We start from the raw sequence: 26,941 nt of genomic DNA on the forward strand, positions 1-26,941 counted from the left end.
TTACCGAAAGTCGAAGGGGGTGTCTTCAAAAAAACTAATTTGCCTGACAAAATAAGCGATTAAATGAATGTTTAATTGACTACTTGACAAACCATTTATATTTTCTTGGAAATGTCGTGTTTTTTAGCACCACACTTCACCCACCCATCTCCACTTCTATGCATTTGCCCCTCCCTCCATCTTTCCACTCATCCATCCCCACAACTGCCCTGCAGTTTCCAATAGCTTTGAGGCCACAGCGGATAGGAAGGCCCTCAAGCCTCCTTGTGCAGCTCCACTATGGGCCCCATCTCCACCATAGGCCTCAATCACCTTAATGCGCCGGTTTAGCCATTAGCTTCTCTGAGGGGGGCCCATATACAGCCATTCCTCCATATATCTCGTCATACATTAAAGGGCAGATTGATAGCCATCAGCCAGGCCTCGGCCACTGACACACTCTTAATATTGTGTCTAACACAGACCAGATGGCTGCAGGGCTCTTCTGCAACACATGCACACACATGATATACTCACACTGCTACCCCCAGCCTATTCTACCGTTTCCCTCTCTCTCAGGAGACGGGATGAGCGTTCTTAATTAAAAGTTGGATATATGGGCCTCTGGGTGGAGGTGGTCAAGCGGGATCCATTACCTGCACATTGGGGCCCTCCCGAGCAGGAGTCAGGGCGAAGGCTTAAGATGACGGGATGGGGGATGGGGGCACTGGTGAGTCTGTCTTTGCAGCATCCTGACTAAAAACAAAAGAAGAATTAAAGGCAGGAAAGAAAAAGGGAAGAAGTAGTAATGGAGGTTTGAGTGTGAGGTGGGAGCTGAGAGAGCCAAAGCGAGCAGTGAGCCGGGCTCAGGCCAGGAGGTCCGAGCCATGATCTCAATAGTCGTATTGTGTTCACACTTGAACGGGGGCCAAAAACCCCGTGATATATCAAAGCAGAAAGAGGGAGAGAGAAGTATGGAAATGAAACAATGGTTTACACAACAGTGAAATGGGTCTTTTCCTCTGCTTCTTGCCAGCAGGCGCGACACTCGGAGAGTAAGCTTTATTGGTCCTCCTGTCCTGGCTAGTCTCAGCCCCCATGGTAGGGCAGAGGAGGGGAGAGCCGGGCCTACATGTGTGTAGACAGACTCTGATAGGCAGACCTAAGTTCAGCAGCCGCACACAGAGCACAGATGAGAACACACACATTAAATTATCCTTTGGTAGAGATGAGAATAGCCAGATATTCTTCTAATCCTGTTCAAGGAGAGTAACACGTCAAGCAGCATCACGTATGCCTCTGTGGCTACAGCTAATCCTTCTGGGCAGAGCACCTCTCCTCACATCCGCCTGACAGAGGAGTCAAGAGTTAAAGTGTGTGGTCTTTGCTTTCCTGTTTTACAGAAGGAGAGTAAAGATACATTACATTAAGGGATCCAATAATGTGCAACGTACTGTATGTTGTTTTAATGTTAACAGCAGTTATTGGTTATTATTTGTACATTTAATGATTAATTTACTTTATTTCGGATCATCATTGAGGAGTAAAGCCGGGTGACTCGCTGCAGGTGAGGGACAGGAGGTGGTGAGAGGAGAAAAGGAGTCTGCTTGGTTAGAGTAAACGAAGACTTCTGCTCAGATGGTTCCAATAAGTCCAGGCCTGCAGCCACACAGGGGTTCTGCCACATGCTGTCTTGGCCAGCTGCTAAGTTTTTCCGGCACCACTTCACAATTCTTTTTTTTTTTTTTTCTTTTGGCAATTTGATCTTTTAAAATTCAAAACTCCAGAAAAAGCCCAGGTAGAGTATGGGTAAGGATGGATGATATACGAAAGACAGAGGAAGACAAAAGAGGAATGTCTGGCCGGTTCCCTCCAGTTTGAATGTTGTGTACTGTATTTTTCATCTCATCTCAGCCCTCTGCTGCCAACTCATCGATCTCATAACGCACAAGGGCACTGACACTTCCTACAGTGCAGGGACCAGATTACATTCCACCCAAAAAATTAAACTTACTGAAGGTTGGGAATATCTTCTGTTTTGTGTAAGTCTGCTTCTCTGAGATTCAAGGAATGAGGTAGTCGATGGGATAAATGTTGAGGCCAACGATGATTTGATCCTGAGCAGAAACTGACATGCAGAGTGGAAAATTCTCTGTGTCCATATTGAAAACCCCTGTTGTCTGGTTTAGATCACTGGAAATGTGATTGTAAATGAATAGTTTTTGTCACTGCGTTTCTCTCTTACACTGTCCCTCTCCCCCTCCATCCTTCTCCATTGTATTAAAAAAGCAAATGTTTGTCAAAGGAAGTATTCCTTTATTCGGGTGTTAATAAATAATTGATGGTGTTACGTGCTCTATAAATTTGTACCAAGCACCACTTCCCTATTTGTGTTTGCACAGTTCCAGGAATTGTCCCATTTTGTGTTTCACTTCCGATGTCTGTCGATAGAGTGGAGGTCAAGTTGTGTCAGCGTTGAATACAAGCTTCCTCGCCTCATTATTCGCCATTATTCTTGGCATGGATGCATTAGACCGATTGATTTAGTGGCTTTGCTTGAGCTTGAGAAATTTTATTTTACATCCCCGTATTATATCCACTACTTGACAACTTAGAAAAGTGAAGCGAGAAAAGCTATAATTGCTGATATGCATTATATGCTTGAATTTGGAGAGCTATAGTTTATCCCCTTTCTCATTTTGATGTTTTATGTTTTACAGAACAGAATGCGAAAAAGTGTGGACACACACACACACGCATCTTTTCTCTAGAAAACTTGAAGTACAATGTGACATGGGTTTCTCTGGGATTCTCTCTCTTTTTTTTTTACCAATATTAATTCATCAGAAAATTTGGAGGGAAAAAAGATAGTTTCCCTTCACATTATGGCTGTACTTAAATGTGGTGTTATTTGTGTTTGTAGGTTTTATGTGTATCTGTGTGTGTGCACTCTGGAGACAAGCCCAGCGGCACCATCAAACATTAGTCTCTGCAACCAATAAACAACCACTTTGCTCACTGTGCGTTCTTTCCAGCCAATAAACACGTACTTTACTAACTCAGCCTCCCTCTCAGTTAATATTCAACTAGTTTACTGACTTTTTTTCTTCTCTTGAGCCTGTTAACAATTATATTAAAATGTGATAAATGTTCCTCATGGATCACATGATTTCTCTGACAGAGGCCAGTATGAGAACATTTTTCCTCAGTCTGGCTCTCGCTGAGTTCAATGTCTGTGCTCCCGTTTGTCGCACACATAAGTCTAGCTGCCTCCAAACAGCGCAGACAGACTGTGTGACCCTGATGTTCTCTTCATATATTTCCCCCATTTACACTGCACCTGCTTCACTATAATGAGCCAATATATCTGCTCACTAATTGCCCTAAATACATATCATAAAGCCTGGCCTGCAAAAGGCTGTCCAACAGTAAAACAGACATAGCATGATGGTAACGTCTGTGCGCACACACACACACACACACACACACACTGAACACATCACACATGCATAAAACCTCACATGTACACAGGCAAAAAGTCATGCACATAAGTACACACACCTGCGTGTACACACATATAAGATTGCATACACAAGCATGTGCTTTCACACACACGAGCACACACACGCACACACACGCATACACACTCATCCAGCCTTTTAACAAGGAGCTGTAAATAACACAAAGCCATTTCATTAACGAGGTCCAGCCTGAAAACCCACTCGCTCTCTTCTTTTAAAGTGTGCACACTTCCTGTTTAAAGTTACACTAACCTGGCAACCCAGCACATGGCAACCTGCTCATTCAGATGAGCCACAGGGGTGCGGAGGCGGACATGGTGGCGTGATGCTAAAAATAACGGTGTAAATGTATATAATATAAGAATACCAATATATAATCGCTGGCTCCAAATGTGAAAACTCCTCTCCTGTTTCAAACAGCAAAACAATATATGTAGCTAGCTAACAATATGATAACGCAGAAATAATCAGTCATAACTGCTGGGTAACATAACTCAGAATGTATTTATTGTCTCTACCAAATTCATAAATCACCAAATCTCGCCTCGTTTTCCCCACCTGCACGGGAACTGTTGTTTGAGTCTCACTTAAAGGGAAAAGTTAGAAGGGTCAAACTCAAACAAAATGAGCTCTGACTTTACAACGATTCTGTGAGTGTGGGAGATAGACACTGGAACTTTTCACATGCTGTTTTCAGTGTGGCACATGCACACTCACCACAAATGATAGCTGTGTGACGGCGACTGTAGAGATGCTGATTTAAGAGAAGCAAGTTGGGTCATTAGTGAGCCGGGCCACATTCTGACACTCACAATGCATGTAGACACACCGCACACACACGCACACACACAGACACACACACACACACACTCACTACAACCCAGATGGCTTTTACAAGGCCCCAGGCCCTCCCCAGCCTGCCTGCCTGGTTTTTAATTATGTCGATGGCTGCCCGGCCCAGATAAAATGGGTCACATTTAACACGCCTTCACTCACCTTCACACACACCACACATCCACTCACAAACTGGGAACACACACTCTAACACCTTGCATACATATTACTACTGATACAACTGACGCCCGCACACAGGACAGACCTGTTTTTACAGTAGTATTCACTTGTTCTAGTAGTATTCTTTGACGGACAAAAAAAGAAATTGGATTTTTAACGTAAGGGCTCTTGCCTCGATAAAAGGAAGTGTGTGTGTGTGTGTGTGTGTGTGTGTGTGTGTGTGTGTGTGTGTGTGTGTGTGTGTGTGTGTGTGTGTGTGTGTGTGTGTGTGTGTGTGTGTGGATTTACAGCCTGTTTCCTTTTTTGCTGTCATTAGACTGCCAGACATGGCTACACAGGTGTACTATTACTAGCATCAGTAATTGGCCATGCACACACACACACACACACACACACACACATGCGCTTTATTTTTAAAGGCTCAATCTATACTCACAGTATGGCTCCTTCTGATAAAACACTAGCCCTGCTACCGCTTGTATTTATTTGGACTTTATTTTCACTTAAAATATTTGTATCTTTTCATCTAGTTTAAGGATTTGTGAGTGAGTGAATTTGGAATGTCATTATTCCATGGGTTTGATTTTAATTATTAAATGTTTGTCTTTATGAAAATTACATTTTATTGACCGTTGAAGTGCAGTCTTCTCACATTATCTCACTTTATCAACAGAATGTGACGGAAGATCTACTGAAATGAGCATGCTAGCCTGCTAGCCCCAGTCCGTCTCGTCTTGTTATACCACTTGTGCCTTGAGAGGCGGTAGTGAGTCACTGTAGCTCCAGTCTGCCCTCTATCCAACATGAGAGGACAAAGAAGTAGAGATGCCAGATGGCTCGTCACGTTAAAGTTACAGGGCCGGCGTACATTTTGAGGGTTTTCTTACTGGATTAAATCCAAGGAGAAAACAACTCATACTTTCATTTCATCCTCCTGCCACTAGGAGACTACTTTGCGGAGAGAAGATTTATTATTTTTAAGTTTGTTTCTTTTTTGTTGTTGTTGTTTTATATATATATATATATATAACTGATGACTTTAAATTTAGATTGAATATATGGACCCAGTAGCTGCTTGAGCATGTGGCCAGGTATTACACATGGTATCTTGGAGCTGTTTAAAGAACACACAGTATTTGAATAACATTTGAATACAATTTGAATTTAGCTGTACAAACAAATTATTGGCTTCTACATTTGACAGTTACTTTTGGTATAGTGTGTGGGTGGTTTGGTGTGTTTTTGTGTAGTTACAGTGAATGCTTGAAAAATCAGGAATGAGGAGACTTTGTGGTGTTGACACAAAGGGAAGAAAAGGAACATTTACATTATCAAGAGGACTCTCATGGCTGGGAACATTTGAATAAGGAAAAGAAATTAGTCATTCTTGACAAATACTGTCAACTTCACTATCAGAGCAGTGCTGAAAAGAGCAACATTTCCCTGGATTGAGTGAACACTCATATTTCATATGATTTCTTTGGGATTTTGAAATAACTGAAATGAGCTGAAGCCTTATCAAGAAATATGTCAGCTCTCCTGCATCTGGTTGTGGTTTTGCATCAACTTTGCATTTTTTTACACTATAAAATAGTGTGTGTGTGTGTGTGTGTGTGTGTGTGTGTGTGTGTATGTGTGTGTGTGTTTGCATTCAGTTTTCTATTGGCTCATAAAACGGTCATAAAGATTTGAAGTTCAGAAATCATTTCAAAGCCTCTGATTGTATATCACACGTTGCAAAAAAGTAACAACAAAAAAAAACCTTGGAGAAATTCAAGGTTTGTGACGTGTGTGTATACATGGCAGATGTGTTGTTGTAGAAAGAAATCACAAGGCATTAATAAAGTTGTCTTCACATTTTACAGTGAGGTTACACTGACACATAAGAACAGATTTTGTTGACATGTGTGTACCACATGAAATCAAGAATTAGTTGCAAAGAGTTGGATACATTCATCAGTTTGTGTTTGCAGCTTTCATCATCTTACTCTTCACACACACATAAACATCATCTACACCCAGAGGCCACTGAAGTTAATCCAATCCGAATAATCTTTTATTGTCTGTCTTTTTCCTTCCTGCTCTAAGAGAGGGTTTACTGACAGAACCCCTTGTGTGCCCGGCCACCTCTCACCTCCTCACACACACACACACACACAGTAAGGACGGACACACACTCATTTCGACTGTTGAGTGATGTGGCAGGGTAGGGTCATCTTTGCAGGCTCCCATCCATCACACACACAGGCACCATGCACACATAGACATGCATGTGAATGTGCACAAACACATGTGAGGCTGTGGGGATCTGTACTCTGTCAGCCGCTTTATTACTCCGCCTGTGTGTGTGTGTGTGTGTGTGTGTGTGTGTGTGTGTGTGTGTGTGTGTGTGTGTGTGTGTGTGTGTGTGTGTTAATGGACCTCCCAACTGGAAACAGACCCTTTTCCAGAAAGGATACACACTCTCACACACACTTCTTTATGTCTTGTTAGTCGTCCTGCACCTTAATTTGCAACACATCTAACAACCAGCTCTGCAGTCCACTTCTTAGCCACTCAATCTGTCACTGTCACTGCTCTGTTTCCATGATTGGCCCTCTCATCGGGGTAAAACAGAGCGCGTGTGTGTGCGTGTGCGTGCGCATGCATGCGTGCATGTAATTCTTACTTTGACTACCATTTTTATATTGTGTTTGTGCAGCTGTATAGAGGAGGGAAGTTTAATTTCCACTTGTGCTTTTCTACCTGGAGAGATTTCATTCCAGGATGCCCCCTAGCTGTTTTAAGGAGAAGTGCACGCTCCTTGTATTCTCTCTGCTTGTCTTTCCCAACATTTTCACATATTCTTGATCTAGATGGATTAAAAGCAAGATCCATATTGAAAAGCAATCTGTCCCCTTTTCTTTGCTCTTTCTCTTCGAAACAATCTTTTTTTCCTTTGTTGGCCACTTCCCCAGGACACGAGTAAGTAAACCAGGGGTGAGTCAGCCCTCTCTTTACATGTTCACAGTGCTGCTTTCCTGTTTTCCATAGGCAGAAAAAAACCCTTCAATGCAGAGAAATCTTTCAGCACGCTATTGTTGAAAAAGAGTGTCTGTGTGTCTTTGTGTGATTGTCACTTGACTACCTGCATCCTAAATATGCTTGTTGGACGGATGGCCATTGTTGTCTTGATACCTTCTGATTTATCAATCCCCTGACGTATGTATCACAGAAACAAACTATTTCTCAACATGGAAAACATGTAGACCTGTCAGAATGAAGCTGCTACATTTTCAGAGTTTTGAAACTATCACAGGCACATATATAAAAATACATGCAAACTTGGGTGTGTTCACACATTGAAACCCGGGGCAGTGCAACAAAGCACTAAGATCACACTTCATAAAAATATTCCCTGAGAGACACACAATCCAGCAGTTACATATCGCATGCTGTAAGTCTGCTTCTATCTCCGTCTCACATCAAAATCACAATCACCGCTGCACTCTGAGCTGCCATTTCCATTTTCTGCCCTCCGTCAAACAGAAAATAATATGTACCTTGTCACCAACGTCTACCCTTACATGCAACTTTCCCCTACTAATTCAGCCCTGCGCCCCACACACATCCATCAGATACAACTGGCGGAGGAGAGGGCATGCCGAGACATCCATTAAAGGTTCCTAGCTGTCAAAGGTTCCCCTTTGTGCTGTGAGGAGCGATATAAGTGTCGTGCTCTCATCAGAGCTTCCTGTGGAGTTTGCTCTGCATCCTGTCCACTCAGAGCTGCTTCTCTTTCACTGAAGTCTCATTGTGTCTTTGCGCAAATGCACGTATTGGTGTGTGTGTGTGTGTGTGTGTGTGTGTGTGTGTGATTGTCTGATGCTGTTGAATCAAATAAAACCATAGTTAAAAATGCATTCTTTTGGGTAGAAAATGAGTGATATAGAAGCGAATGAAAGTATGAAAATGATGATTTGTTGGCTTTGTTCTTCTCTTTACTGGCCTTAAATGTACCTGAAATCTCGTAACCCGGCAACACTAATATAGCAAAGTATGACAAGCAGTCACAAGCAGTCCAATGGTCCGGCAGTTTGTAAACAAGCAAAAACGAAACCCTGAAATGTTGACAATAATCCCTCACTGCACAAGGAAACTGCACTCACAACTTGAGCAAGTTCAGTATGTCAGAATGGAATCATGGAAATGTGACAGATGTTTAAATTGATTGTTTGGGTCATATCTTTACTGTTGGCATTCATTTCCTCTTCCAGATAATTTTAGCTAACTTGGGGGTTTGTTTAAACTGGTTGATTATCTGATTAAATGTGTTTCTTGCCCTATCAAACATTTTAAGCAATTTTGTCGCAGTCTCAAATTGCAGCAATTAATGCGTAAAATGTTGTTGTTTCTAATAGGAACGCTCGCCAAAACTATGAAAAAGATCCAAAGTAGCCTTTAATGGTGGAGAGGAAGAAGGTTGTCAGACACAGGCTCCCAGTAAATTGACATAGAGAGTTATATTAGAATGGGACAGTGCAAGGTTATTATCATTAGACAACATTTTTTTAAATATAAAAGCAGCATTCCACACATCTTTGATGTCAAAGTTTCTGTTTCCAGCCTCTGATCTGAAGGGGGACATTTTGGGCTGCTTTGCTTTGTTTTGTTTAAACCCTTTTCGCACGTGGAGCTGAGGATTTCCACCCGGGGGTAAAAGAAAGGTAAATAAACAAACAATCAGCCGTGGGCTTGTTCTGGCTCCCCTTCTCTGTTGCACCTCATTTGAAGCCTTATAAATCAGGCTTCCACCCAGAGACAGGGTGTTAGCAGGCCTCCCAGACAACGCACACACATACACATGTGCGCATACAAAAACACACAACACACACAGGTCTGCTGCTCATTAAGCCTGTGATCAGACCCTTGAGTGTGTGGATAGGTGGAGGAGGGGCAGCCAAAATGTACTAAAATGTGCGTGGCGTGTATGAATACTATGCCTGCATATTGGGCACGGTATTCATTCATGGGTGTGTCACCCTGTACAGAGTCGTGCTTCCCCATCTCCGTTCCCACACCTTTTCCCCCTAAAAACACAAATAATTCCACCTTGACTCCACCTGGATTTCAGCTGTGTTCATAAAACATGTAAGATACCTGTCGCAGCTCCCAGCAGTGCCCTGACAAGTGCACTCTGACTCCACGCTCGCAGAAAAGATATTGGGTGGAGCAGAAGGTGTGTAGGAGGCGCCATGCGTGAATAGTTTTCAGTGACTGTTTTCACACCTAAAATAAAGGCCTGGACTCAATCAAGCCAAGTATTTATGTAGTAAACTGGTAGCAGAAGCTGTTGATGCGGAGAGTGAGGAATGCATAGGATTTTTTTTTTTTTAAAGCTTTTTTTTTTTTTTCAGTCGACATCATCACATTAATCGCTTCCGATTATCTCAGTGTGATTTACAGAAAATACATAACAGGAACTTATTTGTACAGTCTCTTTTATCGCTCTCACAATCTGCAAATACATTAACATTAGCAGCAGCCACAGTTTATATTTCAGACTTGTGGATGGATTTTTAAAAATAAGTTATGGTTTTGATTATTTTTAGCCAAGGCACTAGCAGGCATTGTTATTCTACAACAGGCACATTTAGTGAGAAGGATAAACTCACACCTTGGCTCAGAAGTAGAAACATTTATGTAAAGATGTTAACTCAACTAAGCGCACATACATTTGCCTGAAAGTGGTTGCTCTATTTGTACAAACGCGCACATGGCAGTTCTTCCACACCTCCAACCAGACCCTTTACATATTTACTCACCAAACTTGGCACCTGCACCCCCACCCACGAAAATACACCTTCTGCACGCGCTCACCCAGACAACAAGAACATGACCATTCACACTTTACGAGCTGGGAAAAAAACCACGATCATGCCTTTAGAAAAGCAGCCAGTTAGAGAGGTTCATGAACTTTGCACATCTAAAAACGTCAGATGGTTTGTTGGTTCTTCTCCATCACACCTCGATTTCCTTCAGCAGACATTTGACTGTGATTAGGAGCTCAGAGAGTCAAGCTAGAGGTCAGCGCTGAACTCGGGGCCCGGCTGATTGGGAGTTGTAATTAGAGGAGTTGCTCTGTCTCTGGCCGGTTCTCCCCGGAGGATTCACACTGGCTCAGTATCACATGCAGCGCTGCGGCGAAATCGGAGCTTCAACCCCAGCTTGGTGGAGAGGGGTTGGCTGAAGGGGTTTCAGCCGAGTTGCATCCAGATTCACAGAACCACCGAACTCCACCACACAAACAAGAGTAGCAAGCCACATGCCTGGCCTTTAAAAATATGCAGTCCCATATCAATCTCCTCTGTTTTTTAAATAATTTCAGATCTTGATTTCATTGTATTCAAAATGTGTCATTAATTTTGTGTAGAATGAGGTCCCCTTTTTAAACATAAACCACTGCTGCTCTTTCCTGGATTACCCCTCTTTTTTGCTCTTTTTGCAATAAGCCCCTCTTCTCTCCTCCTCTTCCTCTTCCTCCTTCACCTCAACCTCCATCCTCCTTCATTCTCTATGAAAGTGGGTAACATGAAACCCACTCTCAGTCTCAGGGGGTCGTAGGGGTTGCAAAGGGTGATCAATATGTGCCAGAGAAAGTCTTTAAAACAAGTGAAAGAAGCCACAGTTTGTCTACTCCCTTCTCATCCTTTCTCCCCTTCCTCTTCTTGTTGTTGGGATTGACGAGGTTAGGTGGTCCCAACACCCACCGACATGTTGCCTGTCTGTCTAACAGTTGACTGACATAAAACTGCTGGAACAGCTTCCTTATATCCCGATGTGCACCTTAATAATTGCACAGAACCTCTTTGGAAAATGTCATTGAGAGAAATATTCCGTGTTTTGATATTTGATACTTGTTATAACTAAACGTTTTTCTGTAAACTTTCTCCTTAATAATATCTAAACCTTTGCTCTCCCAATAGGTGGTGGATGACATGGGCAACGTCAAGTTTGCGCTGGACACGGGACCGGACGCCGCCAGCAGCAGCTGGCTCAAATACGTCCGCTCCGCCCTGTCATTTGAGGAGCAGAACCTCGCTGCCTGTCACCTCACCGGCGACCAGGTGAGTGACATGACAGATATGTCCTGGTTGAGTTTGTTGTTCTTTCCCTTTTGGTCAGAGTGGACTCTGGTTTGATCTGTGTGAATCTGTGTGTGCACGCTCATGTGTGTGTGTGTGTGTGAGTATTGTGGTAGCAAAATGTGTGCGCTGCTAATGACCAAGGAATCATGTGTGGCTGTGGCTGGGACCGTTGCCAGTGCTGTTAGGAAATGACCCATTAAAAGAGGCTGAAGAATAGCCTGACACTTGTGAGTCCCATAATAACCATTATCCCAGGCATCGTCTTCTGCTGTGGAGGCAGCAGTTTTTTCTTTGTGCTTCTTACATCGCATCCTCCCTCTCTCTCTCTCTGGGTAAGGCTTTGGATACTCTTGGAAAGATGCCCAGCCAGTACCCATAAAACCCCAACTGCTTAACTAGGCCCTAACCCCAACCCCATGCAATGTGTGTGCCACAACTTACTGCCGCAATATATTACCTTTTTTTTTGCTTACTCTTGTCCCAGTTCTTCTAAATAAAATTCCAACAGTGTTGCTCTGCCATTATTTGGCCCACATTTCACTCTCAGTTCAGTTTCGACTATTATGTTAACTCGCATGTACTGGGCCTTACAAACAAAGGAGCAATGAGAATAAAAACGTGTCAGCTCAGAACAAAGACAAAGAAACAAACCATAAAAATGTGATTGAGGTATGACAGTAGCCAAATGCATCCATATGACCCGTCTGTGTGTTACCACATTCCTGTCACTCCACTCTTATTTGTTTCCTAATCCTGGCCTACATGGCTCTTTCCCCCTCTGGTCTCTAGCCGCCTGCTCCTCGCTGTCTTTGTCTCCTTTTCTCTGTGCTCAGGTCTTGATCTGCCACCTGTCACTCTGTCACACTAAGGGGACAGGCTAGTGTGTCCATTTAAGCTTCAGACATTAAGCCTGACCGGTAGAGAGAAAAGGGGTTTGGACCAAGTGATAGAGGGAACACACGGGGGCCTCCGAGATTGACAAGCACCAATTGGCTGGCAACACCGACCTGCCTAATCCTTTTAAGATTTTCACATCAGTGCCCCCTGCCACTGCCACACAATGTCAAAGAAAGAATCAGGGCACTGGCGAAAATTGTGGAGAATTATCAGAGCCGGGGAAGCCACGTGCATGAGTATTTTTTGATGCGTTTTGCAGTTATTTGTACTTAGCGAACGGCTTTGCTTTTGTTTGCCTGACCAGTTGCTTGGTGTAGTGGCTAACAGGTATGGCCTTATCATTTATTTACTAACTCCACAGACATATACACAACCACTCAGCGCTAAAATGTATAATTTAACAGACTATTCAGTGATTTTTCTTTTCTTTTTTTTCCCGTATCGGCATGCACAATGCATGAGTTTATGGAAATATGTGCACACGGGGCAGATTCAAATGTGGGCATTAACCTTTTAAAAGAAAGTGGATAATTTATTTGTTTATTTGTTTGTCATTAATTATGTAAGATGGACAAATGTGTGCATGACCATGCATAATTGAGATATTTGTGCTCATGCAATTATTTTTGATGTATTTTATATATTTGTTTCCATATACATCAGATACAACATACATCCTGAACACAGTTTCTTTTTGTTGTTTTTTTCTTTTTGTTTTTTTGTCTTTTCTAAACAGAGAAATGTCTGTTTCAGAAAGGTGAACTAGGGCTTTGTGTGTAGGCATCTACAGACAGCTGTGGTATTTTCTGTTCTTCTTCTTCAGCACACACACACACACACACACACACACACACACTGCAATTGAATCACAATGTAATGCTCAGGCACCTTAAATGGTGACCTAAGAAAACAAGGCAAATCAACACTTTCCTTACAGCTGTAAGTGTGTGTGTGTGTGTCTGTGTGTGTGTGTGTGTGTGTGTGTGTGTATGTATATATATATATATATATATATATAAATATATATATATATATATATATTTGTCTACCTATTAAATAGTTCCCATTCATTTAGATTGCCAACAATCACCCAAAACTGGTGTGTAAGCAAAGCAATTCATGCCAAGTCGCATCTAGTGAACAAAACGGCTGAGAGAGCACCAGGGGGTGTGACTGTGTGTGTGTGTGTGTGTGTGTGTGTGTGTGTGTGTGTGTGTGTGTGTGTGTGTGTGTGTGTGTGTGTGTGTGTGTGTGTGTGTGTGTTGGGTGGGATGTGGGTTTGAAGAGAAGATGAACCTTGTCCACCTTCTTGTCAGTCTTTCATCTTTTGTGTTTCGGAGTGGAGGCCTTTAACGTTGTTTGATCTGCCCTTCTACCCCGGGATGGATCCATCAATAAGTAGACACTAGTGTGTGTGTGTGTGTGTGTGTGTGTGTGTGTGTGTGTGTGTGTGTGTGTGTGTGTGCGTGTGTGTGTGCGTGTGCGTGCTTGAGGCCACAGTGAGGGATTATTGCAGGCCCTACGGCTGGCATTGATCGATGAGGCGTCTGTCCCCTGAACACTGGACAGAGATGGGAAGAGGTCAAGACAGGTCTGAGAGTGCAGGCCCTACTGTAGAATATAGACACACACACACACACACACACACACACACACACACACACACAGAGAGAGAGAGAGTCATTGTTTCATAAAGATTCAAAATGCAGCAGACACCCACATATTAATTAATAAATGCAATTAAAATTTCCTCATACATCAACTGGCTGTATTCATTAAAAAGAAAAAGAATATGTAATATTTGCTGATTATGTTCTCATCAATAATGATGTCATAATGAGGAAAATATGTCATTAACATCACAAATTAAGTTATTTCAAATGATTGAAAATAAATAGCATTCATAAAATAGGATATATATTTAAATTGTGGAATTACTTAAATAGGATATTGCAACGTTGTCCATCCTTTATTATTAATTTAAGTGTTTTTTTTTCATAAATGCACATTTTCGCGTCTCGAACGTATTTTATTTTTTCTTTGTTTTGTTTTTTTACCGGTACACATATATGCATTAAAACGATCGAAGTTAAATAGTGATATTAATCATGAATAGCCTTTTAAAAATAATTGTTTGGTGACGAATGCATGAAATAGACTTTCATTTTTCACAAGTGGTATTAAAATATCATCTTTAACGCCCCAGTATAAATTAGGGCCTGTAATTCTGACGCAAATACATCCAAATTGACTTCAGAGTTGAAAGAATTGCTACACGCAGTTATATCGAGGCCAGGCTGGAAGAAAGTGAACGAAATATTGTTTTCAGTCAAACTTAACTCACATCAATCAGCAACGTGTCTTATACGTCTCCATTGTGTATGCTCCTGTGTGTATTTCCGCCGTGTCTTTGATAGTGAGAGTGGCCGATAGAGTGAGTGCAAGTCCGTCGGGCTGCTTTATCCATTAATTACATCAATAATAGATTTATCAAGCGGCCAAAGCTGCGGCTGGGATCGGAGATGCGGGGAGGGGTCTGCGCCGCAGATCCTTCAATCCTTTTGGCTGGAGATAAGACGAGGAGGAGTGGCCGACGGGTAACCGAGAGAGCACCGAGGGGCAATAGGGAATCACTAATGAGAGAGAGAGAGACTCCGAAAGAAAGAGAGAGAGAGCGAGAGAGAGAGAGAAAGAGAGAGGGAGACTCATCATCATCAAAGACGCGCTCACTGACTAGATCAGAGAGTCGCCCAGCAGAGGAGCGTCGGGCTTCATCCAGCCAGAGGGAGCGAGCACCGACCGTCTGCAGCGCGCCCGGCCGATCCGCCACCTCCTCTCCCCGGCCCTGTCCGCTCCAGCGCCGCGCTCCCTCTCCGGTAGAACTACTATGGGTTGTGTCGCCAACTCCACCGGGACTGAAGTGCTGCTGCAGCTGGAGGCTCTCAGCAGCGCCGCGCAACTTTCTCAACTATTCCGCCTCACGGAGAAAAGAAAGGTCAGCTCGAAACAACGCAGAGTGGCTGCTGTTGCAGCCGCTGTGCCGCGTCGTGTTGTTGTAAATACGTAGCCTCTTAACAATAATACTTTTTTTAAAAAATCATAGAAATAATAATAAGAATATGTGATATTTTCAGTCATTTAGGCCTCTGCTCCTCGTCTCTTCTTTAGAGGTTTAGTCTTGGAAGTTAGTTTCATCGGCCCCGTGTGTGTGTGTGTGTGTGTGTGTGTGTGTGTGTGTGTGTGTGTGTGTGTGTGTGTGGATGAGCGTGTCTTCTGCCTTCCTTGTTGTGGTGACATCGTTCAGTTGGTGCAGAGCGCCCCCATGTGTTCACACATCACAGCTTCTGCATGCAGCTTAAAGCGATGCGCTGTGGTTTATTGGGATGCACGAAGGCTGCTGTGAGACTATTTTTTATTGGAATATTATACAAGTTAATTATGATCCGGTTTAATGAATTTTCCTTCGACCATGTAATACGTGTTTGAGCTTAATTTGATTCATGGATTGTCTAGATGTGGGACAGACTCTCAATGGCCTCGAATAATGCCATTATTCCCGTTTCCACAGTTTCCCCATTTTCTTTACTTCGAGCACAAAACCCTCATAATCCTATTTATTTATGCCCGATCACATAAATTAAATGACCTCGATCGAATGAATAGTTGTGTGCAGTTAAATACTCGACATTTCCCGATTTGCTGCAGCTATAAATGAAAAACGCACGAGAGCAGCTGAGCTGTTTTTGTTTATTTTCACTCACCGCGTCTCTTTCACACTGTTTACACTCACACAACAGTATTTGTATCGTTTGGATTTCTTCTGTATTATCTTTTTTTTAATAATTGTAATAATAATTATTATTATTTGTAAACGCAGATCATTTTTTTGTTTTTTTTATTTTATTTTTTGATCCGGGGAAACTTGTTGTTTTTCTTTTCGTTTGATTTATTTTAAAATATAACTCTCAACTAAAACAAAACATTGTCTTTTATCGTGTATTAACGTAAAACCTGGCGGCCCGGCTTTTAATTGGGCCTTCAATATAAAATATTGCAAACAAGATGTTTCAATAACTATGCTGCAGTCTGAATAATGCATATTATTTTAGACTTGCTTGGTGTTATTTTCTTCTTAACAACCTTATTAATATGCTAATATTCTCAATTTCAGCGGTAGGCCATTCCTTTAACTGCGCCAATAAATAAGCAGGGGTCCAGACTTATTAATTCCATCTTGACCTTAAGTTAAAGTCTCCCTCTCTTTCTCCCTCTCTTCAGATTTATTATAAAGCTGTCCGGGACATTGAAGCAGGGGAGGAGCTCTTAGTGTATATGAAGGACGGTATTTTCCCCGAGGGATCCATGGCACCCAACCTACAAGGTAAGATTAATGCGCGTCATTAGCGCACTTTTTAAACAAACTCCAACCTGCATCCTGTGCTGCTCTGTGCGGCCAACACACTCCATAACCTCGCTAATGTGACGGGGGAAAAGACACCATCCTCCCTCCAAGGTTTCCTTTTCCTCCGAAAATTTGAATTATTCGAATCATAAATTTTCAGGATATGGAATCAAATCCCGCATTAAAGCATCTGGTTGAAGCCGTTTTTTTTTTTTTTTTGGACCTGTCATTTAGAATATGCCTGCCAATAATGAAGGCTACTCGCAAGAGTCTGGTCTGAATTGTGCGCTGTAATGGGCCTCTTTGCTGTAATACTGTATTAGGCGTCAATTGGCACTTGTCATATTTCATTCTAGGTGAGTAGAAATTGTCTGCGAACGGAAAGCCAGGATCAAAGAGAAATGATGAGGAAGTCATATTCTTAACGGCACTTTATATGGGAGCACTCAGGGCCTGAAAACAGAGAGCTTAGAATTATTTATATTTCAGCCAAATAATAATAACAGTAATATAATAATAATAATAATATTGTTTTATTCACAAGTCAACATAACAGTTTGTATCCAGAAATTCAGCCTAAAAATGTATTTTCCATCAGGCTGCTAGTACCAGACTTGACTTAACACCCCTGGGGATCGGCTGCTTTCCGAGGTTAAAAAACAGTGTTGAAGCCTATTTACAGTGTTTTGTTAAAAAATAACAAAGAATGAAGCACATGTGGTCAATCCTGACATCTTATTTAATTTTAAATTTTTAATTTATTAATCCACTCACGAAAACCATAAACTCATTTTTAGTTAAACGCAAACTACAATTGGCGTTGAGGGAAAAATCCTATTCCCTGACAAGTTGAGCCATCTGTCTGTCTGTCTGTCTGTCTGTCTGTCTGTCTGTCTGTCTGTCTAAATTTATATGTATTTTAGTTTATCTTGGCTTTCCGTTATGACACTAAATTCTGCCAGCGTGTTAAGTGCTCCGCTACACCTTGCTGTACACTGATGTCGGCGTATACAGTAGGCCTACTGGATCACATTTCAAAGTGCGTCACGTTTTAGGTGCTCTCACCCACCCGTCATCCCTCTGAGTGGGTAACCTGATTCACTGTAGGCGACCCATGCATTTCAACTGCCTCCATACATCAGACTGAATATATCCTTTATTTTATCTCATGATCTAACTTGGACAGCTGCTCACTGTCTATCTGGCCTTTCCTTTCAAAGTTCAGTTAAGCGGAAAAGGGGCCGTGGTTCCGCTGTGTTTCTTTAAACATCTTGGACTTATTGCGGTGAAGGCTGTTGTCAGGTAACATTGTTTTGTTGTGTTTCCAGTCTTTCTGGAACCACGGATGAAAGAAAAATCAGATTACTCTTACTTGTCATTGACTATAAAACGGTGAAGGGAGAACAAGATGTTCGTGAGATGTTCTGCAGTTCACCAGGTTTTTCCCCCCGCACGATGCACAGTTCATACACAGATCTGCATGCCAAAGGAACGGGAGGAAACGGGAGCTCAAGGCGAGCTTGATTATTGAAAAGAAGGAGATTGGCACGTTCTCGGGGTGCGTCAAAGATGGAACACACTTGTAAATTATTTGTTCAATTCCTCTGTGTGTGTATGTGATATATGGAGAAAGGGAGGCTGACAGAGACAAAAAGAGAGACAGTCCACCTGCCAGAATGTGGGCGTCAGAGCCAAAGTATTCAGTGTTGTGTGTTGGTTTGAGAGAGGGATGCAAGCAGATGGAAAAATAATTAATAAGTGTAACAGTTTGTCTACTGTTTTTTCCCTCCACGGATGCTGTCTGTTTTGTCTGCATGCATTTGTGAGAGTAGGAGAGAGAGAGAAGGCTGAGTGGGAGCTTGGCAGTGCAGCCCTGCTCTCTGTGTCTGGCTTATCGGAGAAGGAATTTGAAGTAGAGGACTTGAGGAGTCCCCTGAGACCTCACCCATGCTCCCAGATTAGCTGCTAAACTGCACATAATTGTGCTTCCCTTCGTCTCCCAGAGAGCTATTAGTCTCTCCTTTATAACCCCCCCCCCCACCTGCCGCCCAGACCGGAGTTACTGAAAAAGCACAGGCACGCCGATACATGCAAGCACCTTTATTTATGAAACATGGATGCATGCACACCTGAGTGTCCACACAGAGGTTTTGTCAACACCCAAGTTCCTATTTGCATGTAGGTTTATCAAACACAAGCGGCCTTATAATTTCAACATATATTGTAGTTTGTTACTGTATGAACCACCTCTTCTTTTTTTTTATTCTCCAAAACATATTCCACTCTTAAAGGCCAGATATTGCCTCTTCAGAACAAATGATAACCAACTCTGCTTACCAACTCTTGGTCTCCATCAAATCTGTACACACTGGTGTCAAAGTGAGTGAGTTAGCTGAGCGTTTGAGCACAGTGTAATGGCCCATTGACCAGAAGGTCATTTATCCTTCTCCCCAAGGTTAGACACATTGATGTTGCTACACTAATGCCCTTTTAATGTGCCCAAGAAGTTCCAGCTGGATAAACAGTCACATGCAGTAGAAAGCAGGTGAGCCATGCACTGTAAGTCATTTTGGATAAACTCATTTAGTGGAGTTTGAAATGATGGATGGGTGTGCGTGGCGTGTTGGGACACCTGGGTCGGGGGGGGGGGCTGTTTTGGTCTTGGCAAAGAGGGTATGGCAGGTTGGCGCTGAAATCACCATGGGGTTGGCGCCACTCTGCCCCAGCTTACCTCTGTTCCTTGTGGCTCATTCTTTTTGGAAAGCGTTCACACACACACACACACACGTACACACATTAATGCCCATGCACAAAGACACTCCACTGGGCTTTCCCCTGATCTGTTGAACTTGGCGTCTGAGTCAGGAACTCGCTATTGAAAAAGCTGGCCCGAGTTTTATGTATTTGACCTTGGTGGCGAGAAGTATTGTAAAGGTTATCAACATGGAAGGGGAAGACCAGCCCCTGTCGTTTCCCCTGTGTGCTATTACACCTCCAGTCTCAAGCACAACACTTACTTTAACAAGCAATTAACAGTGTTAATGAAGGGCACATTTCACTGCTAATTGACTTCCATTTTATGTGAATGTCAATTGCAGGATTGTTGCTTTTGCCATTTGAATGGGAGTCTATGTAGCCTTAACTAACACACAGATAATAGATTTTTCTTCTTGTTTAGTACTACAAACAGGTTTATGTACATGGATGCCTGGTTCTGCACAATTTATTTTTGTTTTTGCACAGCAAGGATTTGTCTTGACTCATTTTTGCTGCCATACATTAAAAATCAGTTAATACAATTAAATGTCCGCCATTGTTACTGTGAATTGTCTAAGTTGCTGCGTGACAACCCTAATATACAAGAACATATATTTGTCCTGCTTAAGGTAGAAGTTTTTTCATTAATTTTAATTGGATACATTTTTGCATGTATTCTTTTACATGTACATATTATAGGATAATATATAAGAAATAGTTTTCTTTTTAAAACAGTGAAACTGGAAAATGCAGTTTTGAAGTTTCAGGTGGATTTAAGGTGGATCGGTATTCTATATTTCATGAAGCTAAATTGTGTGACGGCTCAACTAATCTGCCTGTGTTTGTGTGTGCAGACGAGCAGATGTACCGCTGTGAAGACTGTGATGAGCTCTTCTCTTCAACACTTGAGCTGCGGCGGCACCAGAAGTACTCTTGTTCCAGTACCGGCTCCATCTTTGACACACTGAGGGAGGACTTCAAACAGGAACGCGAGGACAGCGATGAGCCTGTCCACGAGTGTAAAGACTGTGAGAAGATCTTCCCAAATGAGTACAGGTACACAGACGCGGAATAATCATTTCTACCACACTGCAATACTCCTAAAGATGTACACATAAGTCCAATCATCCCATTTCACTGATGGTTTTGTGCTTTCCTTATAAAGTCTGGGCCAACACATGATAGTCCATACAGAGGAGAGGGAGTACAAGTGTGACCAGTGCCCCAAAGCTTTCAACTGGAAGTCCAACCTCATCCGTCACCAGATGTCACATGACAGCGGCAAGCGCTTTGAGTGTGAAAACTGTGATAAGGTACAGCATACCCGGCACGTAAGTTGTGCACTGGACACACAGGTTTTATCTGCTTCAGAATTTCAGCTGGTCTTGTTTTTTTTGTTAGGCTTTGCTCAAAATGGCATTGGACACATATTAAGCCATGCTGAAAGACCAGCATTTTGTTTTTGCACAGTTAATTATGTTGTGTGCTTATTTCGAATTTCAGGTGTTCACAGATCCCAGCAACCTTCAGCGCCACATCCGCTCCCAGCATGTGGGGGCGCGCGCTCACACATGCCCTGAGTGTGGCAAGACCTTTGCCACTTCGTCAGGCCTCAAGCAGCATAAGCACATCCACAGCAGTGTCAAACCCTTTATCTGTAAGTGAGAGCGTTGGATGTTAATGCCCTTTTACTTTCTTCCTATTTTCTTTCCACCTCATCTATATTTTGATCCTGTTTACATCGCTGAACCAAACATACATGTCCAGGGATCAGATTTTCATTGCTATTAATTTGATTATGTATATACAGTTTATACATACATTTGTCCTGTTTACCTGCACTCTTTTTTACAGCCAAATGTTGACATATAATTTAGGGGACAAGTACTACAACAATTTTAAAAAGGAAATATCATGACACATCATTTTAAGACCTATTTTTTGCTCTCTTTAAGGTAATTAAATACATATTAATTTTATGTTCTTTCTTGCATATGTTCAGTATGTTTTGTAAAATACACACAAGAAGATCAGTAGCGTTTTAATTTGCAGAAAGAATCAGTCCCTTTTCTTCTAGAAGGAGCTATTTCATCAGCAGTTTCCATTTCGATGTATGTGTTGCTGTTAATTTGGTATTCAAAGTTAGAGACAGTGTTAAAATGGGTTTAACCAGGCCCTGATGGGCTGCGTTTTTTTGCTCCCCCAGGCGAGGTGTGCCACAAATCCTACACCCAGTTCTCCAACCTCTGCCGCCACAAGCGTATGCATGCTGACTGCCGTACCCAGATCAAGTGTAAGGACTGTGGGCAGTTGTTCAGCACTACCTCCTCCCTCAACAAGCATCGTCGCTTCTGTGAGGGCAAAAATCATTATGGCTCTCCGACAGGGATGTTCAACCCTGGCATCCCCATGAGCTCCAGCCCCATCATGGCCAAGGTCAAGTCCCATCATCCCCACCTTCAAGCTCTAAACCACTCAGGTTTAGGCTTCACTGACTACTTTCCCTCCCGACCCCACCCGCACGCTGGCTTGCCCTTCTCCCCAGGAGCCCATGGCTTCCCATCCCTTCCTCATGGTTTCCCAGGTCTCTTCTCCCCATCACTGTATCCACGACCACCTTTATTGCCGGCCAGTCCGTTGCTAAAGAGCCCGCTGAGCGGCGGCAGTCAGGAGGTGAAACTGCCTCGGAGTCCCCTAGATGCCGCTCCACTGTCCCTGGTCAGCTCCACAAACACAAATGGAGGTAACAGTTTGAGTCTGCCGGAAGACAAAGAAAAAGAGAACAAACTGGATTTGTCTACTGGAGAAGCCAAGCAAAAATGTAAGATGGCTGACATGTCTGATGGTAGTGACCTTGAAGACGTTAATACCACAAGTGGGACAGATTTGGACACCACGACTGGTACTGCTTCAGGTGATGGCTCTGACCTGGAGAGCGATGGGGAGAGTGAACGTGAGCGAAGTGGTAAAAGAAGGAAGCCATCTGGGGCCATATCAAGTCAAGAAGTCCACCAGTTAGAAGACACAAACAGTGCGTTATTATCAGCCGTGTCTAGTTCTGGGAACTTTGCCCTTGATCGTCCCTTTCTCTCTTCCGCAACATCCCAGCACTCCTTCTTCCCTCCGCTTGATGAGCAAGCCCTCCCACCCACCCACACAAACGCCAATGCAGCCACGGATTCCATCAAAGCCATCGCCTCTATTGCCGAGAAATATTTTGGTCCAGGTTTGATTGGTCTCCATCAAGAGAAGAAGATGGGTCCATTGCCCTATCATTCCATGTTTCCCTTCCAGTTTCTGCCCAACTTCCACAACTCCCTCTATCCGTTCAGCACTGATCGAGGTGCCATCAATCCTAGCATGTTCTTAAAGGCGGAGCCCAAGTCACCTCGCGAGCAGCTGCACAAGATGGTTTCGGGTGCCCCAGGAGCTACTGCTTCCACAGGGGAGTCCCCATTTGATCTCACCGTAAAGTCCAAGGAGACCAAGTTAGCTCCTCCAACCCCAACAAACCCCTCAAACCCCAACAGTAGTATTGGGAGCAGTAGTGGACCCTTAGCAATATCTAGCGGTGAAGAACAGCCATTGGACCTCAGCATTGGTGGCCGGAGCCGAGGAGGTCATAATGGTGTGGCAGCTGAGCCACAGAATCGAAAGAACCTCATCTTTGGAGTTGGAAAGGGGGTCTCCATCAAGGATGAAATCCCAGCTGGGTTTCCACACCCTCATTCCCAGTCATTGCACCAATCCAGCATCGCCCAACAGCCACACCAGCCACCACCCCTACACTACGCCAAGCCCTCAGCCTTTTTCATGGACCCCATATACAGGTATTTCAGCCCCGATTAGACCAGAAACTACTTATTCCACATGAGCAACCGCAGTACTTTTATGTTCACACATTGTAGAAGGTAGAAGCTGATGTTTAGTGTGTAGTCGGAGGTTGTAGATAAACTCTGACCTTGGTACGTAACCCTCTGCCTTGTTGCTGGTCCAGCAGGGTGGAGAAGAGGAAGCTACTCGACCCCGTTGGAGCTTTGAAGGAAAAATTCCTCAGGCCCTCCCCGCCACTCTTCCATCCACAGGTAGGCTTGCGACACATTTCAAATCAAGGAAAGCACTTGTTTTAATCGTAGATAAAAACAGCAGCAAACATGAGCAAAATGGCACATGCACTTTGATCAAAATATACAGCAACGGAATAGCAAACAGGGGAATTGACGTCCAGGTATTGCACACGGGCTGATTATTCGCAGATACAATCGCCTATTATTTTCAAACCATGTATTATGTGAAAATACCTCACTGCTGCCTCCCACGCTGCTGCAACCTGAGTTGATAGGGCCCTATGTACCATCATTCCACACTGTTGATGTTATTTTCTCAAGGGTTCTGTATGATTTCTTCCTTTGTTTACTGAATGGCGCCTGTGTACCTCGTCACTTCTACCTTTTTCAGAAGACACAGTCTGTTATCGCAGGCCCTTTGATAATCAGTCACATTGTTCAAATGTCCCCAGACCCTCCCTACCTCAACAAGTCTTGATTACAAGGAATGATAGTATTAATAAAAGAGAGAATAATAACCTCTCTTGGCCACGCTAATCTTAGTTGTGGCATTGTTTCACGTACTGGGAGCCCACAGGCCAGCTAATAACTCAACCCCCTCCAAGTTTTTTTTCTCTGTGGCTGGCTGGCTGGCTAGATAATAGCACCGTGTCCATCAAGGACATCCTGTGTTTGTCTCCAGGAGAATGGGGGGCTCTCGTTGGGGAAACGGTTTAATCTGACCTGGAAATCTGTATCCTCTATCAACTGTGACTTTGCAAAACACTCAGTTTTATGCATAGGCAGACAGATACATTAACACATGAACATGGATTTTCAATGATGACACTATATGAGTGGTTATGCCTTTGCTAATGAATGATATGGTTATAGTAAACATTTTTTCAGAAATTTGTATGACATCTATATAATAACACCTATTCCCAATAGCATTTATCCAGCACTCACAACATTGTATTTTTCATCATCGGATGATATGTTATCATCTCATAATTGATCAATATTCCTAGGATGTCAAGTTTTCACAGTCTCCCATCTGAATAGAGTCTCAGCTGTGATCCTCCCTGTGATCCAAAAACAATACCACCTCCAATTCAGTCTCATGACGGAATCACCCGGCTCCCCCCTCACCCGTTCTCAGACTGCGAATAAACACATCGAGACGCAGTGGCTGTCCCTGTCTCTCCTGTCCCGTATTCACTAAAAAAGGAAGGATGTAAGCTGTTTTTGGCAAATAAACTCCTACATAACTGGACCCCTTTGTTCACAAGCTTCTAGGGGAGGGGAAGCGCCTATCAGTTGGGGGTATCTCAAACTGTATTGTACAGCTCCAATCAGGGCTCTTGAATGCCTCATTTAGCCAGTTTGCCGGCCTGCAACAGTAGCTGCGGCAGAAGAAGGTAAGAGGTAGGGAACAAAGTGCTGAAGCTGAAGTTGAGAGTATATGAAGGGGGTGTGGGGGGGGGGGCTGGAGGAATGGTACTTAAGCGTTGTGAATGTGTTATAGGTCATGGAGGTGACTCGCCTGAAGCACAAACAACAAGGCTAACCTCTGATATACTGCTTCCTCAATGCTTCCGTTCTCTGTCTCTTTCCCTCCGTCCCTGTTTTTTTCTGACATTGTGTCTTTGTTTTCAATGCTTCCGTTGCTCTTTTGATACACGCACGCACACACACACACACACACACACACACACACACACACGTTTATAAACATATATACAGAGAACGAGAGATAGAAACATAGATAGAAAGAAGAAAGAACAAGGTTTCAAATTAGATAAAATAACATTTTCAGAAATCTAAGAAAATATTTGATTTAACCTGTTCCCGTTTTTTGTTTCCCTACCATCTCCTCAGATGTCAGCCATGGAGAACATGACAGAGAAGCTGGAGAGCTTTGGAGCTCTAAAACTGGACGGGCCGCCCAATTCGCTGCAACACACTCATCCACTGTTCAACTTCCGCTCACCACCACCTTCCCTCTCAGATGCCATCCTTCGCAAGGGCAAGGAACGCTACTCCTGCAGGTAAGCGCCCTGTGCTGCAGCTTGTTGTTTCCAGTCTTAACAGATGTTTGCATACATTTAACTGCATTATTTTACATCAAATATTTGAAGTGATTAAGTAAAAATACACAGATCCCTCAACCACCCTTTTCTCTGCCTTTGTGTCTGTCCTCCCCTCCAGGTACTGTGGGAAAATCTTCCCTCGTTCAGCAAACCTCACCAGACACTTGCGGACACACACAGGGGAACAACCCTACAGGTATTCTGTTATGGTTCAGTCCGTCCATCACATCTTCTCTTATTGATGTATTTCCATTTCACTGCTCGTCTTACTGTTATTCTCCAAAGTTGGCATCCCTTTGCTTAGCACTGTTTCTTTTGGTTTTTGCTCAGCAATTTCTGGCCTAACTTACATAACTAGGATTGCCAGATGCCCTGAGATCAGATTGGTGGATTCCTGGGGAAATTGTGTAAAAGGCAAAAAAAAAAAATACCTGTGGCAACACTATGTAGTTTAAATTCATAATCAGCAGCATTTCATCCCGTTATTCTCTTCATTCCAATTACTGAAATATTTTCTAATTTGTGCTCTAATACCAATTTGCTTCTTCTTTAAAGATCACTATGCCAGTCTGCTGCTCTTTCAACCCCTATTCATGTTGTTATGTTCTCCTTCGGCAGGTGTAAATACTGTGACCGCTCATTCAGCATCTCCTCCAATCTTCAACGCCACGTTCGCAACATCCATAACAAGGAGAAACCCTTCAAGTGTCACCTGTGCAACCGCTGCTTCGGTCAGCAAACCAACCTCGACCGCCATCTCAAGAAGCACGAGCATGAGAACATTCCTGGTCAGTTTGCAACATCTATGACTCAGTTTGTCTGGAGGAAGTGAGGCTGTGATAACTGAAATGTCGTTATTAAACAGGGAGTTGAGATTTTGTGTTACGTTAATGGCCTCAATGATGAATGGCTCACATTACCAATTTAAAAGTTTTAAAACCTCACCTAACCTCAAAGTTTGATGTTCCCAATCATCCCAATTTCTTTGAAATAGAAAACCGGGAAGAATAAAGAATTCACATTTGCTTCTCCTGCCCAGTGTTGAAATATGCCACAGAATATGCATGGGACAGAAACTTTATTACTGAATGATTGTGTATTTTAG

General features: G+C 43.0%; 1 protein-coding gene across 11 annotated transcripts in view; it reads left to right on the forward strand.

Moving 5' to 3' along the window:
• The window catches only part of prdm16 (PR domain containing 16), a 166,607-nt gene that overhangs the window by 129,874 nt on the left and 9,792 nt on the right, over positions 1 to 26,941 (forward strand). For 2 of the 11 annotated variants that reach the window (XM_084016445.1, XM_084016453.1), the window contains exons 4-13: positions 11,480 to 11,620; positions 16,817 to 16,919; positions 20,552 to 20,753; positions 20,863 to 21,010; positions 21,201 to 21,354; positions 21,904 to 23,527; positions 23,698 to 23,782; positions 25,625 to 25,794; positions 25,955 to 26,032; positions 26,455 to 26,624. In XM_084016445.1, the coding sequence (XP_083872571.1) occupies positions 11,480 to 11,620; positions 16,817 to 16,919; positions 20,552 to 20,753; positions 20,863 to 21,010; positions 21,201 to 21,354; positions 21,904 to 23,527; positions 23,698 to 23,782; positions 25,625 to 25,794; positions 25,955 to 26,032; positions 26,455 to 26,624 (2,875 nt within the window). Of the gene's footprint in view, positions 1 to 11,479; positions 11,621 to 15,283; positions 15,534 to 16,816; positions 16,920 to 20,551; positions 20,754 to 20,862; positions 21,029 to 21,200; positions 21,355 to 21,870; positions 23,528 to 23,694; positions 23,783 to 25,624; positions 25,795 to 25,954; positions 26,033 to 26,454; positions 26,625 to 26,941 lie in introns of those variants that run through there. The other 9 variants (XM_084016443.1, XM_084016446.1, XM_084016449.1 and 6 more) reach the window with 6 other exon arrangements.

This window comes from Eutrigla gurnardus (assembly GCF_963514095.1).
Source record: "Eutrigla gurnardus genome assembly, chromosome: 8".
NCBI lineage: Eukaryota > Metazoa > Chordata > Actinopteri > Perciformes > Triglidae > Eutrigla > Eutrigla gurnardus.